Source organism: Polypterus senegalus, chromosome 14 (genome assembly GCF_016835505.1).
Source record: "Polypterus senegalus isolate Bchr_013 chromosome 14, ASM1683550v1, whole genome shotgun sequence".
Classification (NCBI taxonomy): domain Eukaryota; kingdom Metazoa; phylum Chordata; class Cladistia; order Polypteriformes; family Polypteridae; genus Polypterus; species Polypterus senegalus.
In genome coordinates this window covers 131,008,312-131,028,626 of record NC_053167.1, presented here as the reverse complement: position 1 = coordinate 131,028,626, position 20,315 = coordinate 131,008,312, and the positions used below count along the sequence as shown (strand labels likewise).

The 20,315-nt window shown below is 39.9% G+C and overlaps 1 protein-coding gene across 2 annotated transcripts in view; it reads left to right on the top strand.

Annotated features, from left to right (window-relative positions):
- Nucleotides 1-7,373: 7,373 nt before the first annotated feature.
- alg6 (ALG6 alpha-1,3-glucosyltransferase) overlaps nucleotides 7,374-20,315 on the top strand; it is an 87,688-nt gene continuing 74,746 nt past the window's right edge. For both annotated transcript variants that reach the window (XR_005630441.1, XM_039734572.1), the window contains exons 1-2: nucleotides 7,374-7,544; nucleotides 7,832-7,916. Coding sequence is in view for 1 of the 2 variants with exons in the window: in XM_039734572.1 (XP_039590506.1) it covers nucleotides 7,463-7,544; nucleotides 7,832-7,916 (167 nt within the window). In the remaining variant the exon portion in view is untranslated. The remainder of the gene's footprint in view (nucleotides 7,545-7,831; nucleotides 7,917-20,315) is intronic.

Here is a 20,315-nt window from a genome sequence, read left to right as displayed (position 1 = left end):
ATGTCTAGCTTTTGAGGCGCTTTTGGTCGACTTCTCTGTGTCAGGCAGCTCCTATTTAAGTGATTTCTTGATTGAAACAGGTGTGGCAGTAATCAGGCCTTGGGGTGGCTACGGAAATTGAACTCAGGTGTGATACACCACAGTTAGGTGATTTTTGAACAAGGGGGCAATTACTTTTTCACACAGGGCCATGTAGGTTTGGATTTTTTTTCTCCCTAAATAATAAAAACAATCATTTAAAAACTGCATTTTGTGTTTACTTGTGTTATATTTGACTAATGGTTAAATGTGTTTGATGATCAGAAACATTTTGTGTGACAAACATGCAAAAGAATAAGAAATCAGGAAGGGGGCAAATAGTTTTTCACACCACTGTATATATATACAGTATATTTTCACAGCAGAGCCCTGATTATCTGCACCCCGCTTAACTGAGTATCCGCACTGTTTTACTTATAATTCATAAAATCTTTGCTATGAATACTGTACTGGGCGAGGAAATCTATACTTTTAATAGCATTGACCGTGTACACATGCTGTACAATTTCATTCACTTAGGATTTCTGTGTTCATACCATGATGAGGACTCCACAGAAAATCCACAAGATGTCTCATCTAGATAGTCTACATGCCACAGAAACAGCACTTTTGTATATTGAACAGCAGAAGGACACTACACCTGCCGACATTTTGATGCTGTGTTGACTGCAGAACATTGTAGCAAAGAAGCAAAGAACATTAAATTCACTAAGGTATGAAAATAGGATTAAAAGTACCAAATAAATTGGCCAAATCTTTGATATCTGTAATTTTTAATCCAAAATGGCCATGGCCATCTATTTTATCCAAGTTTTCAGTTATCCAAGGTAGCATTGGTCCACATTACCTCAGACAGTTGGGGATTCTATATTTATATTGTGACCAGTAGAGGGTGTTGCAGCACCCCTGACACAACCATAGTGACACAAGTACCGGGTTCAGATAAGAAGTTTATTATAATAAATGACCTTAACAAAATGCTGTCCATAATAATAACTTCAACACAAGCACAACTCTCTTCATGCTTTTTCCTCCATTTCTCCCAGGTGAGCTTTGTCCTTTTCCACCCGTCTGCATGGAATGTAGCAACTTCCTTCATACCAGACCTGGGAGTACTTTGCATCTAGGAAGCACTTCTGGGTAAGGCGGAACTCCCCTGTGACAAGAGAGCCTGTCCCCAGCAACTCCCCCTATTGGCACCCAAGGACCCCAACTAAGGTTGCCCACTAAGACTACAATTCCCATGCAGCCCTGTGGGTGTCTGAATGGGAAACACAGCTGAGGGATGTCACCATCCAGTATACTGGGGAGCACCTGACCCAGGGAAGCAGTCTCCTCTCTTCATCCATTATAACGGCTTCCCGGTCAGGTAAGGAACCGTCCATCCCAGCCAGGATGCCAGCCAATCCATGTCATCTATTACAGTATACACAGTTGGCACACCTTATGGATTTGGCATTCACTGTTTAGACCACTGCGGTGGGCTGGCGACCTGACTGGGGTTTGTTTCCTGCCTTGCGCCCTGTGTTGGCTGGGATTGGCTCCAGCAGCCCCCATGTGTAGTTAGGTTTGGAATTAACCCTTGAACCCTAGTGGGTTGGGTAATGGATGGATGGATGTTTAGACCAACTGTGGTTCAAAAATATTAAAAACAAATGCAGAATATTCTTGAAAAAGAACATTTGAAATTTCTCTGTGCCTTGTTGCCCACTAAATAAGCACAAGACATAACATGTGCAGGTTGATGCTGGAAAGCTCAGCATACCCAAGCCCAGCCAACCCTCAGTCCTGCTGTATCGGCCCATGTGTGTTCTTTTTACGCTTGCAATCACCTTTATGCTTTTACAATTGTGCTTGAAAGTCTGTGGAAGTTACCGGAAACGTTTAGTTGCATTTATTGCTGCATTTGGGTCACATACTTTTGCCACTCACAAATATGTAATATTCGATCATTTTCCTCAATAAATAAATGACCAAGTATAATATTTTTGTCTCATTTGCTTAACTGGTTTCTTTTTATCTACTTTTAGGACTTGAGTGAAAATCTGATGATGTTTTAGGTCATATTTATGCAGAAATATAGAAAATTCTAAAGGGTTCACAAACTTTCAAGTACAACTGTATCTAAGTCCTGAGCATCTACGTTTTTTGTATATCCATGGGGGGTCCGGGACCCGCATACCCAAGGATAAGGCTGCCTGACCTGTATTATCATACCCAGGAAGAGTCGTAGTGCCGACAATAAATGCTGGGAAGCCAACTGGGAAAACCTGCTTAATGAAAACAAAAACAAATGTTGGGATTCAGATATAAAGAACAAAAACTTGGCCAATCCAGCCTCAAATCCTTATGCAAGATAGATAACAGGCTCCACACAGATTGGGAGCTCCTTCCACTTTGCAATCTGGGTCCAGAGAGAGGCGTCATTCTTTGGACATGCCTCCTCTTATCTGGTCATACCGGAAGGGACAGGGTCTACTCCAGGCTCTGCCGACGGGATCAGTTGGTGGGGTCCCTCTCGGTACTGCAGGTGGAAGAGAAAGCAACATCGCCTTCTCTCGGTCTGGGTTGGTATCGCTGACTTTTTCAGTAGGTGCATATTGGTGACTCTACATGTATAAATTCAACTTTAAAGTATGTTCTGCTGGATAATTTACCATTAATGTCAAACGTTGCAGTCAAACAGGTTACGATTGAAGGGCAACAAACATGCAGTAATTCAGCATTGCTTCAATGTTAATGTCACTAGGATGAGTAGTCTTTAACAATGGGGTGTAATATTGTCTCGGAAAATAAAAAATTCTGCACTGTAAATAACCAAAATCATTGAAGGGTCAGCTCAGGTTGGACGGTTGGGAGACAAAGTCAGAAAGGCGAGATTGTGTTGGTTTGGACATGTGCAGAGGAGAGATGATGATGATGGGAAAATGATGCTAATAATAGAGCTGCCAGGCAAGAGGAAAAGAGGAAGGCCTAAGAGAAGGTTTATGGATGTGGTGAGAGAGGACATGCAGGTGATGAGGGTGACAGGGCAAGATGACGAGGAAAGAAAGATATGGAAGAAGATGATCAGCTGTGGCGACCCCTAATGGGAGCAGCTGAAAGAAGAAGAAGAAGTTTGGAGAAATGGGAGATGGGAATCTAATCACAGTGTTGCTGAATCCTTTCCGCATTGCTCATGTGGATATATTTAATTGACAAAAGCAGACGTTTCCTCCTGTGCAACTTGTCTTTGCCGTATACAGAAAGGATGATTGACGGAGAATAAGTAAGAATCTCAGTCAGGAAGATGTCAGCCTTAAGAAATTTATGGTTGGCTCTTGTTGAGATCAGTATGGCCTGTGTGTATGGGATGGAATACTTGGGGACTGTAATTGTTCCACAGACAGTTATATTATACTTGTAATATAACGCAAAATAATCTGACATAATATTCTCAATCCTGAATAATCCAATTCAGGAGAACAGACAGTCAGAGGCTATCCTGGCAAAATCAGGCAGGAACCAACTCTGGATGGGACATCAGTCTATTGCAGGGGTGTCCAATCCTGGTCCTGGTGGGCCACAGTGGCTGCAGGTTTTCATTCCAACCATCTTCTTAGTTAGAGAGCCTTTTTTGCTGCTAATTAACTTGTTTTGCCTTAGTTTTAGACCCCTTAGTTGTTTCCTTACCCTAATGAGCAGCCAAACAATAATGAGACACAAAACAAGCCACCACCTGAAAAATAAATAAAGTTGAAGGTGTTTGCCATGTTGGTCTGCTCAGGTCACCAAAACATCTTGATGGTGGTCTTAAAAAACAGAAAATCAACAGCTGTGGCAGAATGAGAGCAGCAATAAGTCATGATATTCAATAACGGCTTTAATTAACGGCAAGAATTGGCTGCTTATTAAGAAACTGGTTGGTGTGAAATTGATTGGAGTTTGAAGCCTCAGTTTAGCTGGTCGTCAGTTGGCTCGTTTCACGTCTCATTTCTGTTTGGCTGTCATTTAATGAAGAAACATATCAGTTCAGAGGACTGAATCCTAAAAAACAGGGCCATTAAAATGAAGGGAAAAGGAGTTCATTAGCAGTGAAAACTGGCCACTGATTAGGAAAAGGGTCAGAATGAAAACCTGCAGCCACTGCGGCCCACCAGGACCGGAGCTGGACACCCCTAGTCTATTCTATACTTGTAATATAGTCTCAGGGAATAAAAAGTCTGAATTAGCACAAGTTGTCCTAACTCAGGGTGTTCATAAGAACTGTAATGATTTACTTCATGAGGTAGAAGTGCATAATAAACAAGAAGATAATTGTAATATTAAAAAGTGAGCTTCATTTTAAATGTTTACAGGTTAAATATGCTCAATTGAAATAGAAATCTGTTATTTTGTTCACCCTCTGATAGAGGTCCATAGAGGCCTAGTTCCCTAGTATAGAATCAAAAACTAACATCATATTTGTATTGACCATCCCTGAAATAGTCTTAAATGATATCCCAAATGCTCATGTTTGAAATTTGCCATTTTCAACATTCTGGGAATGGCTCTTAGAGAGCTAGGACCACTGGTAAAGAATCATCCATCAGCACCCACAAAATAGCGTAACAAATATTCCACATGCCTATATTACCCATCCCTGTTTTTTCAAAGTATTGTGAAAAGGAGTAATTGTGACCCTTCATATCCCATTAGGGGGTATACCCCTGGAGTCGGTTGATGGGGCATGCACAGCTTCAAGTCTTTCTGATCGTTTTTGCTGGTTTACTCTTTGTTATATGGGTGTAATTTCCAAAAATGGCCTAAAAATTAGGAGTTTTTTTTAGAGTATAGAAGGCTGAAAATAGAAGGGAACCCCAAAAAGTTGACGTCTCATATAACCAGACATCAAGGCAAGTCGAATGGTATATCAAATATGGGGTTTTCTTTTATCACTGAGTTGGCAGGCGTTGGACAGAGAAAAACCTGAAGCGATTTCAAGGTGCTCATAAGTAATTCTTATGAACACAAAACACACCAGACTTCGTTTAAATGAAATTATGGTGGGGTGAAGATGGGTACATTGTCAGGGTGTTGCTCAATTTCGACATTCCTGAAAGAGACTCTGCCATCTGTGTGTCTTGTCTGTGCCATATTAGGAGAGCATGACTCAGAGTAATATGTCCTAAACTGGGTAAAGAGTTAGTAACCACCTCATCTGGGTGAGACCATGCCACTTTAAACAGAGAGGAGTTCCTGTTTTGATCTGTTCTTACCTTTGTCACCTGTGAGTGTGGTATTGAATGATTGTGGACTGTCATCACACACCTGGCATCAACAGCTAAAGAAAACCAACTATGAGAAGGAATCCTCTTTTAATAATAAGGCCTAATCCAATTGAAAACCACCTACAAAACAATAACAATAGGCCTGGATGCTTACCTCAACACCAAAAATGACCCCACCTCATGATTGCTACAGAACATGAAAAACAAAAGAGAAAGAACTCTGTAGTGTGGCGGACGGATGGGGCTTATGCCCAGTAAGGATGCCTGTAGAATGGAAGGACCAGGAGAGGAGCAATACCTTCCCTTGGAACACGAGAAGGCAGCCACCCTGGTGGGTGTTGGGGCCATGGGAACAGAGCTTGGAAGTTCAACCTTGTGGGGACCCAAGGCCACCGCCAGGGGGTGCCTGGATGGTTCAGAAGCCATGGTAGGAAGCTCATCAGGAAGCACCTGAAGCACATCCAGGTGCATTATAATAGGGGCTGCCTCACTCCATTCAGGGAGATGGAGTCGGGTGGAAGAGGACAGAGCTTGTCAGTGGAGGAGTAGAGGTGGCAGAAGACTTGGGAGAAGACAAAAGAAGAGAAATAAAAAGGGCTGAGCCTTGTGGGTAATTTGTGCACTGTGTGCTGTGCAGAAGAAAAATAATAAATAGAGTGTGCATTTGAACATTGTGTGTCTTAGTAGCCAGCCAAACAGCAATCTTCAGAAGAGAACTCAACCTCCCTGAAACACCACAAACTGTAAATGAAGCTCCAACCATCCGAGCCCAAAACGTCAAACAAAAAGCAAAGCATCACACCCAAGAACAAATGAAACAAAAATGGGAAGAGAAACAAATGCATGGGCAATACCCAAAATGAGTAGATGAGAAAGATGTAGACCAACATACTATGCCCAACCAAAACAGCTGGGCTAAAATCCTAAACTGAGGGCTTTATTATTGCCGCCCAAGACCAGCTACTTGCTGAGCAAAATCCTCAAAGATGGCACTGACCCAGCATGCAGGGTATGTGGTCAACTCCAGGAAATCATTGACCATATTGTGCCAGGATGCCCTGAGCTGGACAAAACTGACCACCTTCCTAGACACAATAAGACCACCACATACCGGCACTGGAACATTTGCAAAGAATTCAGCACCACTCCTAAAGAAAAAAAGGATGAGCATGAGTCCCAAACAGTAACTCAAAAAGATAACATCACAAGCCTATGGGACATGCCAATACAGACAGAGCAGGAGATGAAGACCAACAGACCAGACATCACCATTAAGAATAAAAAAGAAAAAAACTCTCTACTTATTGATATGTTCATCCCGACCGAGAGAAACACAGCAGTAAAAGTAACGGAAAATATATAAAGACCTTGAAATCGAAATTGAACCAAAGTGGAGAATAAACGTCACAAACAGTACCAATAAAGTTAGGATCCCTTGAACTTTTAAAGAAAGGAATGGAGAAATATAGCCAACAGATCCTGGGTAACATCAAAATACAAGATTGACAAAAGATCACAGTACTTGGAACATGTCATACCCTAAAAAAGGCACTGTCCATTAAACAGACTTCTATATACAGTACAAGGAATGGACCCGGTTATTATGTTGTATTATGGCATGAACTCAAATGGACTAATAATAATAATCTTATCATCGCTATCATTAAAACATCAGCGCACTACTTACGTTAAAAAAATAAATTAAGACTTTTAGAAATAAATTTTGAGACAATTAAACTGATGTCCGATGGGTTGTTCTGTTTCAGGCAGAATTGCCTCACTAATCAATGCCTGAAATCTGCGCTGCTCTATGAATCCGGCTGCGGTTGTAAGGTAAGATTAGCATTCAAAGTTTACCTTCTTTCAAAAGGAAAAAATAACAAAGTATATTTTCAGCTTCAAAATAATGTCGTGGAATATTGGGCTATGAGATCGCACAGATACATGCCGTGGGAAACGAAAATCAGTCAACTCGAAGTGAAAACGTCGTGGGGGCGGGTTCACCTCAGCCCATTGACTACTGAGCGCCCGGAAGTGCCAAAGAGGCGGGCTTTTGGACGTGACGTCGCGTACAGATCCCGGAAGTGTAGTAGCACGGTGACAGTTCCGCTGCTGTGTTGCCACATGCTGTAGTGAGAAGTCGCGGCTGCCGACGTCTCATCGATGTTTGAGACATGGATACCTGGTGTTTCGTAGTGTTGTCGGGGTTGCTGAGCCTTATTGTGCGGTGGGCCGTTTCTCTCAGCTCTTATTCAGGTGTGAATACTAGGGATAGAAAAGAAAGTCGCTTGCAAGTAGGATGGGTTGCATTTTTAATATAAAAGCTGGAATCCAGAAAATAAGCTGGCGATGGGTCATGTATTCGTTAAATAGGCACTACCAATCAACAGTGCAGTTAAGGAATGAGGGATTGCAGCACAGGGATAAATCGTTATGCGACTTTTCTGTTAGAATTATTGCAACTCATATGACTGTAAGCACATAAAGTTCTTTTACTAATTAACTCTTCTGTACATACCCCTTGGTCTCTCTTTCTCACACAGGTGCCGGGAAACCACCGATGTTTGGCGACTATGAAGCTCAGAGGCACTGGCAGGAGGTTACTTTCAATCTGCCCATTCACAAATGGTTTGGTTTGGTTTAATCTACTTATTATTTGAAATCTTTCATTAAAGTGGTGTTTGACGCTGCCACCCTTGAATGCCAATGTAAAGTGGTTTTGGGTGGTGTAGTGGAGTGCAGCGCTCAATCCTGATGAACCCCGTGTCTGCCTGTTGTGTGTGAAAATTTGGCATCTCTTTCTGTGCCGTTGTGGCTTTTGCTACATGCGTTCTGGTTTTCCTCCCACATCCCCAAAGATGAACTTGTTGGTTTAATTGAGGGTTTCAGCCTTGTACTTAGAGCTTCTGGGGTAGTCGTTTGCGCCCTGCGAACCCAAGTTGGGTTAAGCAGGTTTGAGAATATTTTTTATCTTACACCTTAAACTTGCAAAATAGTTGCTTTGCAAGTTAATACATTTCAGTTTTAAACAACAACATTTATTTATATAGCACATTTTCATACAAGAAAAAATGTAGCTTAAAGTGCTTTACAAAATGAAGAATAGAAAAATAGAAGACACAAAAATTTGTCAACATTAATTAACATAGAATAATTAAGGTCCAATGGCCAGGGTGGACAGAAAAAAACAAACAAAAATTAATTCCTGTTTTCTTTTATTGCCGGCATTCAGTGATATTTTTCCTTTGGCATCACTGATACGACAACAGGGTGGCACAGTTTATCAGCAGTGCTGCTCCCCGACCTTTAGTGGTGTTGGCAGTCTTGACCTCCCACGTCCTAAACACATGCAGGGTAGGTTAACGGTCAGTTCTGAGCTGGCTCGATGTGATTTGGTGTATGCGTAATTGATCCCGTATTGCAGTGACACTAAAGTTGAAATACAAATTTGAAAATGAATGATTTAATTATACAGAGTGCATCCATTCAATTCAGAATCAACAATAAGTGTGAGCCTAGTCAGGATTTTTTATGGTGTATCTAATCTTCAAAAGCTTTTCAACTTTTATGTGGGGTTGCTATACTTGACCAGCCTCCTCCATTCTCGTCTTTTGTACACTTCCTCATGTGATAGCCCTTCCTACCATAGTTCCCTCTTCACACAGTCCATCCACTTCTCCTCAGTCTATTATTTTTCTTCCTACATTGTTTACCTCTCTTCTCATTACATATCTGTGCCATTTAACCTTTTTTCCTGTTTTTTCTTCGGGATTTCCTCAATATTAACTGTACCTCTGATTCTCTCAGTCCTGATCTTATCAAGCTTTGTTATTCCACACATCTGATGAATACGACAAATAAGGAAATGTTTGGGGGAAAAAAATCTGAATATGAGTATACAAGCAGCAGATACATACTGTGCCCTCCTCTGTTGTTGGCACCCCTTGTGAAAATTAGTAAAAGGGGTTAGAAAAAAATCACTGCTTGCTGAAGAACCATCATGTTGCACTGAAAAAATGAGAAACATCTGACTTTTAATTGAAACAAGTTCATTCAAAGAAAAACAAAGCCCTCGTCAAGAAATAAATATTTTTAACAAAACACACATGCCACAATTGTTGGCACCCCTGCATGTACTACTTTGTACCTCTTCCCTTGGCCAATATAACAACACAGAGTCTTATTTTGTAACGTTTTATAATTTCCATAATCTCTGCAGATCATCCAGGGTCCTCTGCCCTCTCCTGTGTCTTCTCCTCTTCAGCTCACTCCACAGGTTTTCAATTGGGTTCAGGTCAGGGAACTGAGATGGCCATGACAGAACTTTGATTTTGTGGTCAGTTAACCATTGCAGGGCTGATTTGGACATGTGTTTTCTATCATTATCCAGCTGGAAGATCCAATGATGACTCAGTTTTAGTTTCCTGGTGGAGGCAGCCAGGTTTTGTTTTAAAATCTCCTGATATTTCACAGAATCCATTATGCCATGTACCCTAACAGCCCCACAACATCACAGAACCTCCACCATATTCCACAGCTGGGACAAGGTTCTTTTCATTATAGCCAACCTTCTTTTTACACCAAACCCACTTTGCATGTTTATTGCCAAAAAGTTCAGTTTTTGTTTCATCCAACCATGGAACATAGTTCCAGTCAAAGTTGTAGTAATGTTTTACAAACTCCAAGCACTTGCGTTTGTGGATAACTGACAGAAAAGGCTTCTTTCTGGCGTACCTTCCTAATGGAGATGCCGTCTGATGGTGGTTTTGGAGACTTGATAACCCCAGGATTTGACTTTTTCTTGCAATTTCCCATCAGTGATCCTTGGAGATATTATTGCCTCTCCTTCTCACTGTATGTGTGGGGGAAATAAACTTGGTCAAGTCTGTCTCTGTTTCAGTTGATGCCCACTTTATAATTATTGCCCTAACTGTACAATTGGGTGTTTACAGGCGAGTAGCTATTTTTTATAACCATTCCCTGAGTTATGAAGGGCAACACACTTCTCCCTCATTTAGATTGAGTGTTCGCTTTTCTTTGCCATGATGATGGTTGGCTCAGGAAATTTGGTTCTGTGTCTCCTCACATTTGTATCCCAGTTAATCAGGAAGTCATTGATTTCAGCTGGAAAGTTCCTATACACTCCAGTCCACCTAACAAGGCCCAATTTAAAGGCATTTTAAATGACAAGGGTGCCAACAATTGTGACGTGTGTGTCTTTGTTAAAAATATTTATTTCTTGACGAGGGCTTTGTTTTTCTTTGAATGAACTTGTTTCAAGTAAAAGTTAGATGTTTCACATTTTTTCAGTGCAAGATGACGGTTCTTCAGCAGACGGGATTTGTTTCTAATGCTTCTTACGAAGTCTTACAAGGGGTGCCAATAATAGTGGAGGGCACTGTATTTGCCTTCAGGATTAAAATTATGTATGTTGGGTGTGTTATTGAGAAACAGTTCCGATTTCCACATTTGAAAAAAAGTGTTGTTCTGAAAATAATTTTTTTGTAACATTTTATAATGTAAATCATACATAAAATTGTAATCTTTCAAATTAGAATTTTAGTAAATGTGAGACAATATTCTTTGTATGACCAATAATTTAACTGCCACGTTGCTTTTTTTATAATTCCGAGGAATTTTAGCGCTACTTTTTTTACAAAGTGAAAAGCTCTCAATCAGACTTGTGTTTATCATTAGAACATTAATTAATTAATTAGAACATTAGTAGCTTCAGTGACAGACTTTTGTCACTGTCCTGCTCCACTGACAGACTGAGGAGATCGTTCCTCCCCCACACTATGCGACTCTTCAATTCCACCCGGGAGTAAATGCGAACATTAATTTTATTTTAATTTTTTTTCATTTTTTATTACTATTTAATTTAATATTGTTTCTTTGTATCAGTATACTGCTGCTGGATTATGTGAATTTCCCCTTGGGATTAATAAAGTATCTATCTATCTATCTATCTATTAGAATGGAAATTGACAAGAACAGACCATTCAGCCCAACAAAGCTTCTGTGTAACTCCTCCAAAACAACATCAAGCCAACTTTTCAATGCCCCTAAAGTCCTGCTGCCCACCACGCTACTTGATAACTGGCAACACTTTAAGTTTGGGGACTATTATTCATTTCCTCTTAAGTAACAAGACCTTAACAAAGGTCTCTTCTGGCCTTCTTAACACCCACAAAACATCTTTAAGGTGGGTTAGCCATGTCTGTGCAGTGTGGCACATTGACATGAAGGTAAAATTACTTGATAATATGAAGGATTCATAGGTCTTGTACTAAATATGGAACATCAAGAGAAATGTGTCACAGTGAAGCCACCTCAGACCACTCAAAAGTGACTCTTTCTTAGTTGGTCAGAGATTGGAAAACTGTATTGTACATCTGTGCAATGACAATAAATTCCATTCAATTCTATTCTATTTACTTATGCTTTGTAAGTGTTACGAAGACCCAAAGAAGTGCATGTGTTTGGCAGCAATTAAGCTCCTTTGTCTTCTCAAGAGAGATGTTGTTTCTTTTTTTTAATATAGTGTCCTGAATTTTTTGAATGCTGGTACAACAAGGTTTCTAGTTTGCTCAGGGCCATAGGGTGGGTAGTGATGCTAGCTGTTTATGTTACCTCTTTAAAATATAAAAACCATCCCAAAGCCAGTTAAAGGGACAAGACAGTGTTTTCTTATTTCTGTGGACTGAGTAGTAGTGGCAGCTTTAAGCATTTCATTTCACTTTTCTTTATCAACTGATCTCCTGTTTACCTTTATGCAATGAGACTTTGTAATATGCTCTGCATTTTGTAGTTAAATTCTACTTGAATCGAACTACATATGATCTATACTTAAGTTAAAATCGTAATAAATAAAATGCTGTACCTTCAGTTTAAATGTTTCGGATGTTTTAATATTCATATGTAAAATTATTTTTAACAGCTTTTATCATTCACTGGCTTTATAAGTGTTGTCCATTTAAACTTTCAAATTGTGTTATAAAAATTGATTTTAATTTATCAAATTTAATTTCAATTACTGGGCTTTTTTATCTTTTAATCTCCAAAAATATCTCAAAATACATTTTGTCTAAATTATCAATAGTTCATTAACACACACAGTATAACTAATTCATTAAGTATTCACTGTGGCACAGAATGCTGCCTTTCTGATCCAACCTTCTGACTGTTGATCCCAAGGCTATGTGTAGTTTTCATACTCTCCCCATGTCTGGGTGGGCTTTTCTGTTGATATTTTGGTTTGCCTCTAACATCCCCAAAGACTTACGTGTGAAGAAAATTGGTAATTCAGAATTAGCCTCATAATTAGAAACTGGGCCTTGTTTGTTTTTTTGGTTTGAGTCTTTATTGGGGGGTTTATTATTATTGCCTGCAGAGTCCTTTCATCAGTAATTTTTAAAAACAATTCGTTGGATTGCACTTGTGTGTTGTTGCAGTGGAGGTCATGTCTTAGGCAACTGGCTATTTATAATATGTCTAATGTAGGAGTAGATAACTTAGAAGGATGTGTAGAATTTTATTTTTAACTAGCCTGTAATATTTTGTTTAAAATGAGTTGGTTAAAGGTAGAGTGATTCTGTGTAAGTTGCACTTTTGTTTTTCTCTTTTCCTTTGTCATCTAGTGCGATAATATGCTTACTTTTTGATTTAATGATTAATGCATTGGCACATTGGGAATGTAAGTTATTAAGCATAAAATCTGTGCATATTTATATTTATTGGTATTTATTACAAGGTGATGCGTTGCATGGTATGTGCTTGCTTTTTGATATCTCTAAATGTGTACAGAGCTCTTCTGTATAATAATTATTTGAATTGAAACAAATTGTATTTTTTTATAGCCACTGTTTCTTGATATACTAACTCCATACATAATGAGTATTGGAAATTTTGAAGGCTTCAGCTTTACAGTGCTTCTAGTATTACTCCTTTAGATGGATTTGATATATTGGAACCACAAATTATCTGTCTTTCTCTCTAACTGTCTGTCTGGCTGTATGTATATAATAAAAGAAAATCTTGAGACGAGACTTTTGCCAAGAGATTTTCTCAAGTCCCGCCCTCCTCTCAACCATTTCTGGTTAACGGCCCACACCTGCGATCCACTCACCTCTCATTCGTGTGAATGCTTTTGTCAGACACACTTCCTGCACTCTCAGCTCTTATAAATTTTAACATTTTCCTTACTTTATTTAAGTTCCCAATAAAAGAAGACATATCATGTCCAAATCTTATTGAAAAATTTCATCCTGAAGGGTTATCAACAGAAGAAATGAGTACATGGCAATCCTAGCACCGAGAAATGATGAAGTCAAACGAATTAACATGAAAATTGTCGATCAGTTACATGGCAAATTGGTTAAATGCGAATCAATAGACTCTGCTGAAACAGTTGGTGGTGATGGTGCGGAAGATGAAAACATCGACTTACAATATCACGAAGAATATCTACAACTGTTAACACCGTCTGGTCTTTCACCAGCCGAATTACTCTAGAAAGAAGGTTGTATCGTAATGTTATTGCGTAATTTATGTCTGAGTGATGGGCTGTGCAATACAACAAGATTAGTTGTATTCAAAATTGGTCGAACAATTCTGACATGTAAAATTTTAACAGGCGACAGGAAAGGTACATCTTCAGGGGATAGCATTAGACACCAACGGAGATCTTGATATGCCATTTGTATTAACAAGTTAAGTTTCCTTTTAGAATAGCCTTTGCTATGACAATTAACGAATCAGAAGGACAAACATTCAAAAAAGTCGGTTTATTTATTAGACAGAAGGAAACGATATTCACTCACAGGCAGTTATACGTTGCGTTGTCATGATGCAAGTCCAAACACGGAATCAAAATTCAATGCAATATTGATGAAAGGTTAATTCCAAATACTGTAAGTTTTACAGCAAAAGTGTAAATTTAAAAAGTATTATGCGCATTAATTTCAAAGCCAAACACAATGAAAACTTATAACGCAGCGAATACCTCTAACGCAACATGAAACATAATTTTCTTTCAATTTATTATGTTTTACTATTTTTTACTATGGTTAATAACTCACTGTAATGTAAAATAGGTAGTTCTATTATGCATATGTAACAATTCCCATGAAAATTACAATCTGTTTAAATTATACATCCGCTTCCCCATACGCGAGCAGCAGAACCGCAAAGTGGCGAGCGCATAGCACCTGCCAGCAGATAGGTGAGCAAAGCGAGCAGGGGGCAGAGCCCCATAGTATAAATATAAAATAGTGATATATGTTTATATATAATATAGGTTGTGAACGCTGGCCCGGACACAGACAGACGGACATCATAATTTTACCACACACCGTTTATTTACACTAATATTTACAAGTCTCTACCGTGCAATCACCCCCAGTGCCTCCAGCACCGATCCCCCAAAGTCCAGGCCACACAGTCCTTTCTGGCGCCTCCTGTCCTCTCGCCAGCCGTCTTCCTTCCTCCCGACTCTCGCACCGACTGCTGGGAGGCGGCCCCTTTTATGGGAACCCGGATGGGCCCCAGCTGCTCCCCGGCACTCCTCCGCAGACACACCCTTGTGTGGCGGAAGTGCCGGCTGCGCACCCGGAAGCCGTCCGGGGGTCCCCTGTCGTCTTCCCCAGCACTTCCTGGTGTGGCGGAAGTGCTGGGCTCCAGGGCTGTTCAGACAGCGGGGCGCCGCCTGGCGGTGGCCACGGGCCCCTACAGGGCTGGGCTTCCATGCCCCCTACCCGAGGCCACCAACATAACCAGGGCGGGCACCCCCTCGTGGTCTGGTGGAGGTACAGGCCCTCCTCCGGTCCTCCTGGGCATCCCGGCCAGGCTCCTGCCTCGGCCGTTTGTGGCAGATGATGGTCTGGAAGTGGGGCGCCGCCTGGCGGTGGCCATGGGCCCCTACAGGGCTGGGCTTCCATGCCCCCTACCCGAGGCCACCAGCGTAACCAGGACGGATGCCCCCTTGCGGTCAGGAGGAGGTACAAGCCCTCCTCTGGTCCTCCTGGGCGGTGCCACAAGGTAGATATACTAGATATATAGTATTTACAATTTCATGGCTGAAATTATCGGCACCCCTGGAATTTTCCCAGAAAATGCACCATTTTCTCCCAGAAAATTGTTGCAATTCCAAATGTGTTGGTATACACATGTTTATTTCCTTTATGTGCATTGGAAAAACCCAAAAAAGCAGACAAAAAAAGCCAAATCTGACATCATGTCACATAAAATTCCAAAAATGGGCCGGGCAAAATTATTGGCACCTTTTCCAAATTGTGGGTAAATCGTTTTATTTCAAGCATTTGATGCTCGTTTGAACTCACCTGTGGCAAGAAACATGTGCTGGCAATATAGCAATCATACCTGAAGCCAGTTAAAATGGAGAAAAGTGGACTCAACCTTTGTATTGTGTGTCTGAGTGTGCCACACTAAGCATGGAGAACAGAAAGAAGAGCAGAAATTTGTCTGAGGACTTGAGAACAAACATTGTGGAAAAATATAAACTATCTCAAGGCTACAAATCCATCTCCAGAGATCTTCATGTTCCTTTGTCCACTGTGCGCAACATAATCAAGAAGTTCACAACACATGGTACTGTAGCTAATCTCCCTGGATGTGGATGGAAGAGAAAAATTGATAAAAGACTGCAACGAAGGATAGTCCGCATGGTGGATAAATGGCCCCAATCAACTTCAAAACATATTCAAGCTGTTCTGCAGACTCAGGGTGCAACAGCGTCAGCTCGAACTATCCGTTGACATCTGAACGAAATGAAACGCCATGGCAGGAGAGCCAGGAGGACCCCACTGCTGACACAGAAACATAAAAACTGGAGTTTGCCAAAATATACTTGAGGAAGCCAAAATCCTTCTGGTCGAACGTCTTGTGGACAGATGAGACCAAGGTAGAGCTTTTTGGTAAAGCTCATCATTCTACTGTTTACAGAAAACGGAATGAGGCCTACAACAGTAAAAAACAACAGTACCTACAGTCAAACATGGTGGAGGTTCTAAGATGTTTTGAGGATGTTTTGCTGCCTTTGCCACTGGATGCCTTGACTGTGTGCAAGGCATCATGAAATCTGAAGACTACCAAAAGATATTGGGGTGCAATGTAGGGCCCAGTGTCAGAAAGCTAGGTCTGCGTCAGAGGTCATGGGTGTTCCAGCAGGACAATGACCCCAAACATACCTCGAAAAGCACCCAGAAAGCACTGGAGTGTTCTGAAGTGGCCAGCAATGAGTCCGGATCTAAATCTGTTTGAACACTTATGGAGAGATCTCAAAACTGCTGTTGGGAGAAGGCGCCCTTCAAATCTGAGAGACCTTGAGCCGTTTGCAAAAGAAGAGTGGTGGGAAAGTCCAGTTGAGAGGTGTAACAAGCTTGTTGATGGTTATAGGAAGCGCTTGATTTCAGTTATTTTTTCCAAAGGGCGTGCAACCAAATATTAAGTTCAGGGTTCCAATAGTTTTGTCCAGCCCGGTTTTTAAGTTTTGTGTGACATAATGTCAGATTTGGCTTTTTTTCTCTCTGTTTTTTTGTGTTGTTCCAATGCATATAAAGGAAATAAAGATGTGTATACCAAAACATTTGGAACTGCAATCATTTTCTGGGAGAAATGGTGCTTTTTCTGGGAAAATTCCAGGGGTGCCGATAATTTCGGCCATGTCTGTATATAGTATGTAAAGATTGACTTCATTTGCTGTGTAAGCAGCGGCCTTTTACAGCTCTGTATTTCATACTGTTTTCCTTTTTTGTTATTGAACTTTACTAACTTAAGTTAGTTAATAGTTTTGTTTAAGATTTACACTGATCTGGCTTCTGGCTTGTCACTGATAGTAGCCACTAGAAATCAGATAAATCTTTATACCAATAGAAATATGCCTGTATAATGCCTCACTGTGACATGACTTCCAAATCAGAAGTTTTCTTTTATCCCTTTTTAATTTTTTCCCGTTAATATTTGTGGTAGTTTATACTGTACACTCACCTAAAGGATTATTAGGACCACCATACTAATACGGTGTTTGACCCCCTTTCGCCTTCAGAACTGCCTTAATTCTACGTGGCATTGATTCAACAAGGTGCTGAAAGCATTCTTTAGAAATGTTGGCCCATATTGATAGGATAGCATCTTGCAGTTGATGGAGATTTGTGGGATGCACATCCAGGGCACGAAGCTCCCGTTCCACCACATCCCAAAGATGCTCTGTTGGGTTGAGATCTGGTGACTGTGGGGCCATTTTAGTACAGTGAACTCATTGTCATGTTCAAGAAACCAATTTGAAATGATTCGAGCTTTGTGACATGGTGCATTATCCTGCTGGAAGTAGCCATTAGAGGATGGGTACATGGTGGTCATGAAGGGATGGACATGGTCAGAAACAATGCTCAGGTAGCCCGTGGCATTTAAACGATGCCCAAATGGCACTAAGGGGCCTAGTGTGCCAAGACAAAATCCCCCACACCATTACACCACCACCACCAGCCTGCACAGTGGTAACAAGGCATGATGGATCCATATTCTCATTCTGTTTACGCCAAATTCTGACTCTACCATTTGAATGTCTCAACAGAAATCGAGACTCATCAGACCAGGCAACATTTTTCCAGTCTTCAACTGTCCAATTTTGGTGAGCTCGTGCAAATTGTAGCCTCTTTTTCCTATTTGTAGTGGAGATGAGTGGTACCCGGTGGGGTCTTCTGCTGTTGTAGCCAATCCGCCATAAGGTTGTGCGTGTTGTGGCTTCACTAATGCTTTGCTGCATACCTCGGTTGTAACGAGTGGTTATTTCAGTCAAAGTTGTGAAATACTCAGACCGGCCCATCTGGCACCAACAACCATGCCACGCTCAAAATTGCTTAAATCACCTTTCTTTCCCATTCTGACATTCAGTTTGGAGTTCAGGAGATTGTTTTGACCAGGACCACACCCCTAAATGCATTGAAGCAACTGCCATGTGATTGGTTGATTAGATAATTGCATTAATGAGAAATTGAACAGGTGTTCCTAATAATCCTTTAGGTGAGTGTATATACAGTACAGGCCAAACGTTTGGACACACCTCCTCATTCAATGTGTTTTCTTTATTTTCATGACCATTTACATTGGTAGATTCTCACTGAAGGCATCAAAACTATGAATGAACACATGTGGAGTTATGTACTTAACAAAAAAACTGAAAACATGTTTTATATTCTAGTTTCTTCAAAATAGCCACCCTTTGCTCTGATTACTGCTTTGGACACTCTTGGCATTCTCTCGATGAGCTTCAACAGGTAGTCACCTGAAATAGTTTATATATATATTTATATATACACAAACAAAAAAATATATATATATTTATATATACACTAGCAAAATACCCGTGCTTTGCAGCGGAGAAGTAGTGTGTTAAAGAAGTAATGAAAAAGAAAAGAAAAACATTTTAATAATAACGTAACATGATTGACAATGTAATTGTGTTGTCATTGTCATGAGTGTTGCTGGCATATATATATATATATACACACACACACACACACACATATAAACATATATATAAACACATATATATACACATATACATACATCTATACATATATACACATATACAAATATATACATATATACAGATATATATATATATACACATATATATACACACACACACATATATACATATATACATATACATATCTACATATATACTGTATATACACATATATATATATACAAATCTGCATATATATATCTACATATATATTAGGGGTGGGACTCGATTAAAAAAATTAATCTAATTAATTAGAGGCTGTGTAATAATTAATCTTGATTAATTGTATGTAATCACACATGAAAATTTTGCCCCAAATCGCAAATGTTTTTTTTTAATTTAAAAGGGTTTTAGTGGGCGACAGAATCAAATAATAGACATGGACATGAATATTGTAAACTCAAGCTCTTTTAATTTCTGAAAAAAAAAATGCTTTTAAACTGCATTTCAATTCAAAACAGAAACAAAAATATCATCTCTGGCTAAAATTGGGCAGACTTAAAAATAAAGTGGTATTTTAAGTACTTTAAGTACATTTTCAGAATGGTATTGTCTTTAAATAATAATAACAAAAATTTCAACATAAAGTGCAGTTTTTCTTCTTAAAAAAATAAGGCAGAAACATAAAAGGTAATTTGACCAGTTTCACCTTTAAACTCTGAGTAACCTTAGCCAAAATTATTTTGTACATTAGGCTAAAACAGTGTGATCATTGAACATTTTTTAATTAGATGTAATTAGAATTACTAACGGTTACGGAAGAGCCACAAAGTCCGCTTTCTGTAATGCATGTAATTTTGCTTGCTTTTCAGTGTGCACAAAACCATGCTTTTATCAAGGAACACGCTTTATTCCAACTCTAACATTTTTGTAGCTCTGATGTGTGCATCAATGTAATCGATATACCAGGAAATCATGCATTGACAAAAGTTACCCTTTGCTAAATGCGTTATTTTTTTAACGCATTATGGAGTACATGCATCGAAGCTTCTCAGCTGTGCTTGTGCTAAGAAAAGGAAACATTTTAAAAATAACGTAACATGATTGTGAATCTAATAGTTTTGTGACCGTTATGAGTGTTGCTGTCATCAAGGATTTGATTATAATTTCTTTCAATCAGGTTCGTATTTGGACAGTTTGCACAAAACCACGCTTTTATCAAGCCTTCCGTCAGGTAGTCTTTTGAAATGAAATTTGCCTCCGATCAGTCTTTGGAACGCGCTTTGTATCCATTATTCATAAAGCTTCAATTGGTGATCTGTTTTTCTGCGTTAACCGCATATTTTTTCATACGTCTCAAACCAAGGGGATGCGAGGGTAAAATGAATCAGGAAGAGCGCATACATACTCAGTGCACCCCCTGTCGGGAATCGAACCTCGGATGTCGGCGCTAGAGGCGAAGTCTCTACCATTGCGCCACGGCGTGTGGTTTGTCTATTTGAGAGTATGTAGATCGGGGTATATATATACATCTGTAC